The 12,019-nt window shown below is 39.7% G+C and overlaps 1 protein-coding gene across 1 annotated transcript; it reads left to right on the top strand.

Annotated features, from left to right (window-relative positions):
* The first annotated feature begins 6,318 nt into the window (after window positions 1-6,318).
* Window positions 6,319-10,126, top strand: SRXN1 (sulfiredoxin 1). Its single transcript, XM_075215305.1, has 2 exons — window positions 6,319-6,562; window positions 9,052-10,126. The coding sequence occupies exons 1-2, from the start codon at window positions 6,350-6,352 to the stop codon at window positions 9,253-9,255; spliced, it is 417 nt and encodes a 138-aa protein (XP_075071406.1). The 5' UTR covers window positions 6,319-6,349; the 3' UTR covers window positions 9,256-10,126.
* The last annotated feature ends 1,893 nt before the right edge of the window (window positions 10,127-12,019 follow it).

Here is a 12,019-nt window from a genome sequence, read left to right as displayed (position 1 = left end):
CCTACAAAAATGCGACCACACCAATGTGCACAGCCCCAAACCATCACCTTCAATTACATGTCTGTATCTGCCTTAGGCCTAGGTACACACTGGCCCGATGATTGCACGAAAAAAACTCCAATCAGTCAACATCCCAACGTTTGGTCAGATATCGTGGGAGTGTGTGTATAGTGACACAATGATGTAAAGTCATCCCAAAGTGCCGATCATAGTTTCATTTGGTTGATCGTGCTGTTTAATATTTTCTGACCAATCACCGATCATGTAGTGTGTATGCTCTCATGCTCACGATCTCATACTCACAATAGTGCTCTTTTCAGCCGATGTTAGCAATGAATGTCCTGGTGAATAAATGTAGAGTGATGTAGAAGGAATAATTCATTTGTTCGTTCTGAGACAGAATGTTTCGTTTCAGAGTCACAGAAACTAACAAAATTTGTTAGGACATAAAGATAGCTATAACAAGGCGGTTTTAATCAGTGTGACAATGTGACAAGAATGAATGAATGAACATTGTGCTGTCATTCTCTGAAGACTAGAGGACCAGATGAAGAGCACAGATCTGAAGGTAAACCGTGTCAGTGTGTATGGATGAATCGTCAGACTGATCGGACCTTCAGTCGTAGGTACAATCATTTGAGATAACACGTCGGTCGGAAAATTCTTTAGTGTGTACCTAGTCTTAGTGACATAAAAGGTCAAATGCACTGGCCTCCTAAAGTGCGAAGGGGCACAATGGGAAATGTGCAAGAAAAAAATTTAATTATTTATAGAAAAGCCAAAATACAAAAAAAGGACATTTTATGTATAACAACTACTGTGTCAAATTCGAGGAAGCATTTGTCACATACATTAACTGCTGTAACAATATCATGCTTAACTGCTGATATGGTGCTTGGCCTACTGAGCTTGGGTGGAAGCATTCGTGGTTACCTGGCTTGTAGGAGAACTTACAGGAACTTTATTTTGTGGGGTGTGATAACTTGCAGGTTATCATTATGCCCCATACCAGCTTCATCCCCATTGAATAAAAGTATAAATACAAACCCTACCTGTACTGAATGTTTTAAAACATTTCTTTCTTAATATTGCAAGAAATTATAATAATGAAACAGCAATAGCTATAAACATTTAAAAATATAAAAAGTCCCTTAAAGACCAATATACAATATGCACAATATAGTGTAACAATGATTATTTCCACATATCTCACGCATGAGAAATGTTCTTAGCTGGCATTTGTTCCAGTGATATTTTTCTGGATTGTAACTCATCTGCTGGTCTCTATTTTGCAAGCCAGTTAAACCCTTTCTAAGTGGTTTAAACTGGCTTATTAGAGGTCCCATTGTAGCACCCTAAGGGTTATACTAATGCCTACAAAGGAAACAGATTGTAACATATAAGGACAACGAGGGGTTAAAATGAAATGGATATATCAGGATCATTATGATACAGTCGCAGTTTAGTGATTTCTATAGTATTTGTATATTACATTGAGAGATGAACAAGACCTGGTTAGTGGTTGTCACAAACACGCTCCCGGCTTTCATGACTTTGGATTTGCATAAATGAGGTTACACACGATTCCAACCCGCAGTCTCTCTCTACCTATCACACAGGTTATAGACCTACTGAATCGCCCCAACACAGCGCTCTCACACCCCCACACATTTCAGGTTTTGCCACCACCTATTGAATACGGGCAATAGGACCCCAATATACTGTCCCACACTGGCACACAAGGCTTCTGGCTACCCACAGGTTAGCAAAGCCCTCACCAGCAAACAAAGGGTTAAATCTTCACACCTCCAGACTATTACACAGATGTAAATGCAAGCGCACACTGGGCTTGTTAGTCAAATGTATTAACAAATCACACACCGGCATTCAAAGGGTTAACTTGGTCGAGCTATATTCTTCTTAACAGGTTAATGGATTTGTTAGAGTATCAAGGACGCCACTTACTAAATTTATAGATTTAATACACAAATGTACAGGGCATTCAAATATAAAAATAAGCAATAAACAATAAATTGACATAACATACACAAGCAAAACAGTTTGAAATAAAAAGGGTTACATTCAGAGTATAACTTACATGAGTTGCATAAACTGTGCCATGTGAAATTGGCTAGGAAGATGGACAGCTTATCAATGTGGATTGATTTTACCAAAAGACTGACAATTTGTCCCTTCCCAACACAGATTTTTTAAGCAAACTCAAATGGGATGGTCTTCACAGGGGCAGTGTTGATGTTAATGTGGGGGCGGAAATGTCCCTTCGGTGTCACCTAAGGCTTGTTCAAAACTATTCCTAAGTTTTGACCTGGCTTAGCTTTTCTCAGATATATCCCAGAAACATAACTCCCCAGTTAATAAACTGATCATAATCTCCCGCACATTTAAATACCAAACATGATGGAATCATAGCAATATGAAATACCTTTCCCAAAGACCTGTGATTATAGCTGTTTCATTTTGAAGTTCCTATATACCTGTATAGGCCTTCAAATGCTATCTTTGTCTGCAAGGATGTCAAGCTGTGACTGGCCCCACTTAGACTATTCAGGAGTCCAAAAAACGAACTTGTGTCAGGATATAGCTCACAGCAGGGGCCCTTTGAAGCTGCTACAGGTGACACTGCTATCTTCTAACACCGGGATGCAGAATCACTGAATACACACACAGCAGACTTTCTGACTTCACATTTTACACTTTAGTAGCTCAATTTATCAATATATTCATTTGATATACCATTTTTGCACTGCAGTGACAGTGGTCATGCCTCCAACTTCAGAATCCGATCATATTGGGGAAGTCTCCTACATAGACATCCTAAAAGAAACCAGATTGAGACATATTTGGCTCAAACTCCAAAACAGCTGTTCAACACCTGACTCCTTTCCCAAGGCTTGCGCAGTTTGCTGTGAGGCGTGAAAAAAAAGGAGTGCTGTAGCGGCGAACAAGAAGAGAAACAAATAAGGACAGACAAAATACATAAACGATAAGAGGAAAGATAACATAAACTCAACAGAAACAAGTGTGACGTGAGTGGATAAAATGGGGATAAGAATAGAAGGAGTGTGACAGAACATGACTGATAAGAGGAGAGGAAATAGAAAGTGGGTACATAAATAAGGGAGACTGAGAAGTGATACAGACAGGTTGGAATGAAAAAAGGGGGGAAAAAAAAGAAAAGTTCAGACATCATATTAGTGTAAGAACATTTACATATAATTTGCACCTGCCCAGTAGCTGGTACAATATGGCTGAAACCAAGCCTCGTTCTGATAAAACCAGAACTCGAATCTGCAGCATCTACGTCGGAACACCCTTGGCAAGTCTTTACTGCATTGCCTAAATTAGTCCGCCCGTCCCTCAACTCAAGTTGTAAGCTGTTGTGTCATCTGCGTTCGGACATGGATTGCATGCAATTACGTTCATTGGCGTAAAGTCCATTTCTGAGCATGCATAGAGCTATTTCACACAAAATTACTCTACGCAAATGGACGTGTCTGAACATGAATCAGGCCCAATCTGTCTCTCTTTTTCTCATCTACATAGCACTAAGAAAAGTGCTAACCTGTTAAGAAGTGCTTAACCTGTTAAGAAGAATATAGCTCGACCAAGTTAACCCTTTGAATGCCGGTGTGCGATTTGTTAATACATTTGATTAACAAGCCTAGTGTGTGCTTGCATTTACATCTGTGTAATAGTCTGGAGGTGTGAAGATTTAAAGGAATGCTCTCCACTTGCCAATGCAAGGGTGCTTCCTACCTATAAGGCCAGGGTTTGCTAAGCCAGTGGGGAAATTCCACTGTAGTGCTGAGCGGCCATCTCTATATCTTACTGGGCAGACTAGGTGGCACATTGAATTTCACGAGTTTGACACAATCAGGCTGTGTTATAATTAACATGGAGCAGGTTAGTAACTGGTAACTGTTAGGACGGCAGGTAACTGCTCTCTGAGCAGTTAGGAATCAATTGGCTTACTGGTGCTGTTAACAAGCATTCAGGTCTTTGTCTGTGTGTTCGATCACATCAGGGTCTGGCTGGGGGGCAGGACAGCATCTACCTCCCGGACCAGTCCCATAGTGGGCTACCTTGGGCTAAGTCACTGGGCCACCTGCATTTTTTTGCTTTAAAATAGGCTGCTGAGTCGAGTCTTGCCCCCGGGCTAAAATTTGCCAGCAATCCCCTACATTACATGATCTGACATATCATCTAGACTCTAGATGATATGTCATCTAGAGTCTAGATTCTAGAGGCTGAGCAGTGGCTGTTCCTCATTGGTTCTGTGCTCCTATTCAGTGTTGCATAGTTTGTTTGTGGCCACTACTAACCTGTTTGCTGCCTGGACCAGACTTTGCCAATTGCACTTTTATCTACTGTTGTTCTGTTCTCAGGATTCTGCACCACATTATTCTGCACACCTTGGGCCTGACTCATTAAGGAGAGTAAAGCAAAAATAAAGGAGCACATTTTATCCTGCACAAACCATGTTACAATGCAAGGGGTGTAGATTAGTTTATTATTTTGCACATAAGGAAATACTGGCTGTTCCTTTATGTAGCACACAAATACTTGATAGCTTATTTGTACACTGAAATTTATAGTTGATCTAGGTCAAGCCCAATGCCATATATAAATCTATCCCCATATTTTAAATGTATCTCCCCCTCCAATGTAACATTGTTTTGCCAAGGTGCAAAGTTGCTCCTTTTTTCTGCTTTGCTCTATTTAATGACCCAGGCCCATTAAGTTCCAAGAGAGTGGGAGTTGCTATAGGTGAAACTCTTGTCACAACTGTTCTGGTATCAATACAATTAGAACTTATGAAAGTTTGAATATATCCTGCGTAACTATGTAAGCACTTTAAAAAATAATAATAACTAATTTAGGGCATAACAGCACACAGCAATTGAGTTATTATGGCGTGAATCTTTATTCAGGGATTTTTTTTTAGAAATAGCCAACACCAGCGGCTGGCTGGATAATTTTAACTGAGGGGGTTCGGCTCAGCAACTTATTAACCTTATTATTTTAAAGTGAAAAAATTGGACCAGCCCATTGGGCAGATGATCCCCCACAGCTCATCCAGCCCCTGGGCAAGGCTCAGGAACGCTTACACAAATCAACGCTTAGTATCCAGGAAATCATGTAGCAAATAATGAATCTGGACTAGACACAACACAACTTGACAGGATAATGTGTGAATGTGTAATGCATACTTGCCTACTTTCAGTAGGCGACGACCGGGAGAGGGGCGTGACTAGAGGGCGGGGTGCCTTGAATCGCATCATTTTGGCCCCACCCCATGAGTAAGATGATTTTTTCGCAGGGGGCGGGGCCAAAATGACGAGATTCTTTGTGAATTTTATCAAGGGAATTGCTGGATGTGGGAGAAATGCCAGTTCTCCCAGGAGTCCGTGAGACCAACCAGAAATTTGGGAGTCTCCTGGACTTTCCGGGAGAGTTGGCAAGTATGGTGTAATGTGTGAAATGCAATAAGCCAGGGTGTGCTTAAAGGGGTTTTCCACTTATACTATGTACACTGCATGGGAGTGTAGTAGGAATAACTGGATGAATTAAGCACATCTCCAATAATTAGCTGGCTGCTATTTGTACTGCCACGTTGGACCCTGTGGACCTCTCCTATAAAGTGGTTTTAGTACAAGGGAATAAGGGGTACAGCTGCTATCTGCAAGCACTGATGGGTGTGTAACCTTCCTGCTCTCCAATTTTAGGGCTGTCCCAAATGGTGAGACAACCCTTTAAACAACCCCAAATTTATTTTTGCAGTCAGTCGTGCAAAATGTAAAACTGGGATGCATCATTCTGATAAAGACACACAGAGCTAGGCGTAACGTACAAATTATTTAATTGGTTTTTTTTTTTAACTTAAAAGTAAATTATTTAATTGTTTTAAAAGCTGAAAAGCCAGAACTCTTCTGGAATTCTATGTTACTCAACCAGTATGTAAAAGTAAAGCACCATACATCCAGTTTGTGTAATGACATGAATTCAGCAGCACGTCCGTGTTAGCTTACTAGAGTCCAGGAAGAGAGCTCAGGAGTCAGTTCATTGCTTTGCTGATTCATACTGATTCAGCTGCCAGACTGCACCACCAAGTGACAAAGGGGTGACTTAACACAGATACACTGAAACAAACGTTTTTGTTTACCCTCTCAGTTTGTGTGTCATTATTGCAAATGTAGATGCTGACAAATATTTATTTTCAACATGTAATAGTTTCATTTATCTTCTGTTTTTATTATTTCTGCTCCCCCTGTTTGTGACAAAGTGGTTGACTCCAGATGAGAGTGGGATAGTCCAGAATATTGCAAGCATGTATCACAGGCAGCTCAAACAGATCTTCAGCAGGGGAAGTGTGCATTGGCTAAATGATATGGGCCAAGCTCGCAGGATGATCCAGGAGAGCAGAAGTATTCATTCCGGTAACATCTCTGCCACCCATAACATCCCAATGAGGGTGCTGATCAGACCTATCCCATCTGAACTAGAGGAGAGTAAGGTACAGAGTTTAATGGAAACCCTCCAGGTAACCATCCTACGCTTTTTCTGTAATAACTTCCTCAAAGTTTCTATTAGCAGGTTGTCCTTTCAAAGTTTTGTAATAATAAGCAGATTATTTGTCTAGTAAGTTCTCTATAGAAGTTAGTAGGCAAATTATGTTAATAACTTCTCTACAGAAAATGACATGTTCCTGCCACCACTAAAATTAGGTCAATTATTTTTTGGTTATGTTGTATCAATCTCAGAAATAGCACAGACCTGAACAAATGTTACCTAAGGTGTGCTATACCCCAGTCCCCCGACCAGGGAAGGAGCCCTTTCCAATCCCAGCTTCTCTAACTCATCCAACTAAGGCACACAGCAATTCCTAATTTCTGGGCCTAAAGTCCATAATTTTATACTCTCAACAGTTTTTCTGCCTGAGCTAAAGTACCCATTATCTTTGTTTCTTGCTTATTCCAATTTGTCTATTGTCAGTGTCAGACACTTTACCACTCAGAGGTGTTTCAGCCACTTTGGAATTCCATCACCCCTGGGTTTCACAATAAGGGTTAAACTGGACACCTTAAGTTTGCCCCAGTCAGAGGCCTAACCTCGTCTATAAAGCTTTCTATGCCACTGCAGTTCCCTGTACCTTAAAATTAAATACTTGTATTGGAACTTTGTTCACTTTCACCTGTACGGCGTTCCACAGCCGTAACCAAATTCCTAATCACGATAAAGAACACATTGGTAGTGGGGGTTCACCCAGGTTTTTTTTAATCTGAGAAGGAGCATTATAGTCAATAAACTTTCCAGAATCCTAACCCTTTCCGGAACTTTTAGTACACATTAGTAGAACTTCACTTTTATTTTATTTTTTTTATCTAATGAGCCTTTCACCTGCACACAGTGGGCCTGATGTTGTGTTTGGAGCAATTTTTTTTTTACAAATTAGTCAATTTGCTACTTTTTTTTGCTCTTTGCTCTGCTCCTAGCTCAACATCAGGCCCAGCGAAGGCATCCATTCTGTGGACTGAAACAATATTTGAGAATTTAGATTCACAAGGAACCAGTGACATCACTGAGAATACAGCCTGTCAGTATACTAGGAACCAGTGACATCACTGAGAATACAGCCTGTCAGTATACTAGGAACTAGTGACATCACTGAGAATACAGCCTGTCAGTATACTAGGAACCAGTGACATCACTGAGAATACAGTCTGTCAGTATACTAGGAACCAGTGACATCACTGAGAATACAGTCTGTCAGTATACTAGGAAGTGGTGACATCACTGAGAATACAGTCTGTCAGTATACTAGGAACCAGTGACATCACTGAGAATACAGCCTGTCAGTATACTAGGAACCAGTGACATCACTGAGAATACAGTCTGTCAGTATACTAGGAAGCGGTGACATCACTGAGAATACAGTCTGTCAGTATACTAGGAACCAGTGACATCACTGAGAATACAATCTGTCAGTATACTAGGAACCAGTGACATCACTGAGAATACAATCTGTCAGTATACTAGGAACCAGTGACATCACTGAGAATACAGCCTGTCAGTATACTAGGAACCAGTGACATCACTGAGAATACAGCCTGTCAGTATACTAGGAACCAGTGACATCACTGAGAATACAATCTGTCAGTATACTAGGAACCAGTGACATCACTGAGAATACAATCTGTCAGTATACTAGGAACCAGTGACATCACTGAGAATACAGTCTGTCAGTATACTAGGAACCAGTGACATCACTGAGAAAGAATACAGTCTGTCAGTATACTAGGAACCAGTGACATCGCTAAGAATACAGTCTGTCAGTATACTGGGAACCAGTGACATCACTGAGAATACAATCTGTCAGTATACTAGGAACCAGTGACATCACTGAGAATACAGTCTGTCAGTATACTAGGAACCAGTGACATCACACTGAGAACACTGCTTATTAATGCACTAGGATCAAGTGAATTCACTCGTTCCTAGTGAGGGACATTAAAAAAAATGGGTGCCTTCATTGTGTTAATAACAGCTGCACATTTACATTGATCAAAACAAACATTATGTGATAACTACACTATTATTATTATTATTTGCTCCTTCTATGTTTACAGTTTTCCCTGTCAATCATACTGTGTAGGACTCCACCAATCCACACAGTGCAGAGCAAATCTGTTTCTTACACTCTGGCTGACACAGAGCAGCACCCTCCTAAAATCCTATCCTGCTGCAGAGGAGTAAACTAGAGCACGGTGGACATATTTCATTAAATATAAACACTTCAAATAATTCATGTACACATTTCAGCTCAACATTACGATTGACTACATATTAAAGAACAATTCTTGTATATTTACAGTATAAAATATTACAGGAAATGGTAGGAATCAGAGCGGTAATAACTGCCACCCCAGACTCTACTGTACATAACATATTTGGACTACTTACAATATGAATCTATAGATTGTTCTGATGTTTCACAACTTTATAATGACAATATAACTTGTCCTACTATAGGAGGATGCAGACTTGGTGCCCCCTATAGATGTTCTCTGGATCAAAGGTCGGAACGGAGGGGATTATTTCTATTCTTTCGGAGGATGTCATCGTTACGCAGCTCATCAGCGCCTAAACAAGGAAACTATTGCCGGCAAAATCATTCAGTCTTCCATCAGCGATCTTCGCACGTACCTGGGTTCCAGTACACCTGATTTGAAATAAGATAAACAGACTTGTTGTATGTGTACTAGGAAATCACAGCTTTATTCAAGGATGCCAGTGGAACACCACCAAGATTTTTCCAGCTATGAACTATGATGGAACAGATTCTATAAATAGACAATGCCCAAACTATCCTCAAACCCATTATTTATTTAAGGTGAAATAGTTCTCTGAATAATATATTACTTTTATAATACAAGTGATGGTAATATATAAATTAATTTTGTATATAATGTAAATCGTAAAGTCATTGTATTAGTGTCCATAAGGAATGAAGCACTCCCTACTGTCAATTATTACAGATATTAGAAGTCGCCATGGAGACCAGTGACCTGTATAGAAGCACACTGTCCATGGCCTTTATATGGTCATGGAACTTCTCTGTGACTTATAATATCCCTATAATGTACATTAGAGTGTAAATTATCCCATATATTTTTTTAGTCTATTGAAAGGAAAACTTAGATGGTAATTATTTTAGTGACATAAATGTTGGTGGTTGTAGTTCATTGGCGGTTGTAATCATTTCCAATGCATTTCACGTATTATTTTATTTGTTCTATTGGTACATTATTTTAAAATTTAAGGATAAATGAAACTTGTTCTACTGATATTTCAGAAATATATGGTTATAAATATATAGGATCAACAGAATATTAACAAAGAAAAATGTGCTTACCCTATCTGGGCAGCCAAATAAATAAAATTATATAAAATATATGAAAGACATGTATGATATATAAGAAAGACATACATGATATATAAAATGACATAAATAAAATAAGTAAAACGGCTGAAATTATTAATAAGAGAAAAATGTATGTAATGAAACAGACCAATAAAGCACTAGATATAACTATATAAAACGTCATCCATTGCCTAAGCTTGAACTCATTTGACGCGTTTCGTCAATGAACGTCAAATGAGTTCTTTAAAAGGTGGAGAACTACATGATCTGATTAAATGCTGCTACACTACCTTAGTTGTACAAGGGACAGTAATATCACTTGGCGTCATCAGCTCAGCTCATAAAATAGCTGCTTCCTATATGTGTGATAGGTGCATTTTCCTGTCACACACATAGGAAACCACCTCTTACAAAACCCCACGTATGAATTAGGCTTGGTGCTTCCATTTATATAGGGGGTCATTTAGAGTTAGATGCAAGGCTTATTTTTAATCATATAATCTGCTTTCACACTTCATATGCACACACTGAAAATGTATATCCCTGTGTCCACATTCCGCTTTCTGCATATCTGTGTCCACGTTCCGCTTTCTGCATATCTGTGTCCACGTTCCGCTTTCTGCATATCTGTGTCCACGTTCCGCTTTCTGCATATCTGTGTCCACGTTCCGCTTTCTGCATATCTGTGTCCACGTTCCTCTTTCTGCATATCTGTGTCCACGTTCCGCTTTCTGCATATCTGTGTCCACGTTCCACTTTCTGCATATTCCTGTGTCCACATTCCGCTTTCTGCATATCCCTGCGTCTATGTTCCACTTTCTGCATATTCCTGCGTCCACATTCCGCTTTCTGCATATTCCTGTGTCCACATTCCGCTTTCTGCATATTCCTGTGTCCACATTCCACTTTCTGCATATCCGTGTCCACATTCCGCTTTCTGCATATCCGTGTCCACATTCCGCTTTCTGCATATTTCTGTGTAAACGTAGACCAAGTAAAGAAAAATCATGTTCACGTAATTGCTCTTTACATAGAAGTGGACACAGGCATAGATATGCATGTCAGGAGGTGCATCTGTTGCTGCGTCACTACCCCTAGAGAAAAGATCCAAAAGTGACTGAAGTATCAATGATCATAGCCTAGACTGGTTGCAGCAATTGCGCCTCCCTGCAGAAGTCACAGCCAGCACCAGGCCGTAACAGGTAAACCCACAGCGCGTGGTCTCCCATACCTAATGTTACATAGACCCAGCCTGTTTAGCACGGGTGTGAATTCTCCTGGGGAAAACAGCCTTGTACTGAAAGCACAGGAGCTCCTCATAATATCACTGCAGGTGAGTGTTAGGATAATAAATTCTTCCACTTGAATAACTACAAGCATCAGCATGCCTGCTGGGACCTGTAATGCTACAGAAAAAAATACTGTTCTAAAACCCCACAAACATTGTGACAAAATATTTTATTGATATAAACACTCCCCAAAACCCTTTTTCTTTCTTCCAGCTATGTAATCCATAAGAGGAAAAAATATAAGTGAATGAGGAGCCGAAACATGATTGACAAGCTGGGAGGCCTAATGCTACTAAAAATGTAGTATTTAAAAGCTATTTTTTAAGTAGAAATAGGTCATTCATCATCAAGCTGCTGGGGGTATATAGTGTCTGTGGTATGGCGCTGCATGATGATACCCTTACTACTGGTGCACTCTAAATGTATCTTCATGCGGACGCATTCACGTGTTTATTTTGAACTGTACATGTAGTAAGATAAACATGTAAATACCATGTATTTTACGCCTGCACTTTGCTGTAAATGTGTCAATCTCTAAATGAGCCCCATAGTGTTCGCACTGGGAATCAATGAGCTATCCCCGATTTTTAGATATTACACACTTAATTACAATAGAATTAACCTGGGTTTAATTAACTAGTTGATGTTCTATGCATTTTAACATCATTTATTTAATTAATCCCTGGTTAATTAGGTTGGAAAATGAGTTGGAAATCAGGTTTAAACAATTATCTTTGACACTTTTGGCAATCATGAATTTACAGTACCTCTATCTGTACACATCCTG

The sequence above is a fragment of the Mixophyes fleayi genome, chromosome 6 (genome assembly GCF_038048845.1).
Source record: "Mixophyes fleayi isolate aMixFle1 chromosome 6, aMixFle1.hap1, whole genome shotgun sequence".
In the NCBI taxonomy this organism is placed as follows: domain Eukaryota; kingdom Metazoa; phylum Chordata; class Amphibia; order Anura; family Limnodynastidae; genus Mixophyes; species Mixophyes fleayi.
This window is presented reverse-complemented; position numbering and strand designations above follow the sequence as displayed.

Coding starts and splice junctions, on each gene's coding strand:
- SRXN1 (XM_075215305.1), top strand. CDS start 6,350: ATGTATCACAGGCAGCTCAAACAGATCTTCAGCAGGGGAAGTGTGCAT. Junction 6,563..9,051: donor GTTTAATGGAAACCCTCCAG/GTAACCATCCTA, acceptor GTCCTACTATAG/GAGGATGCAGACTTGGTGCC.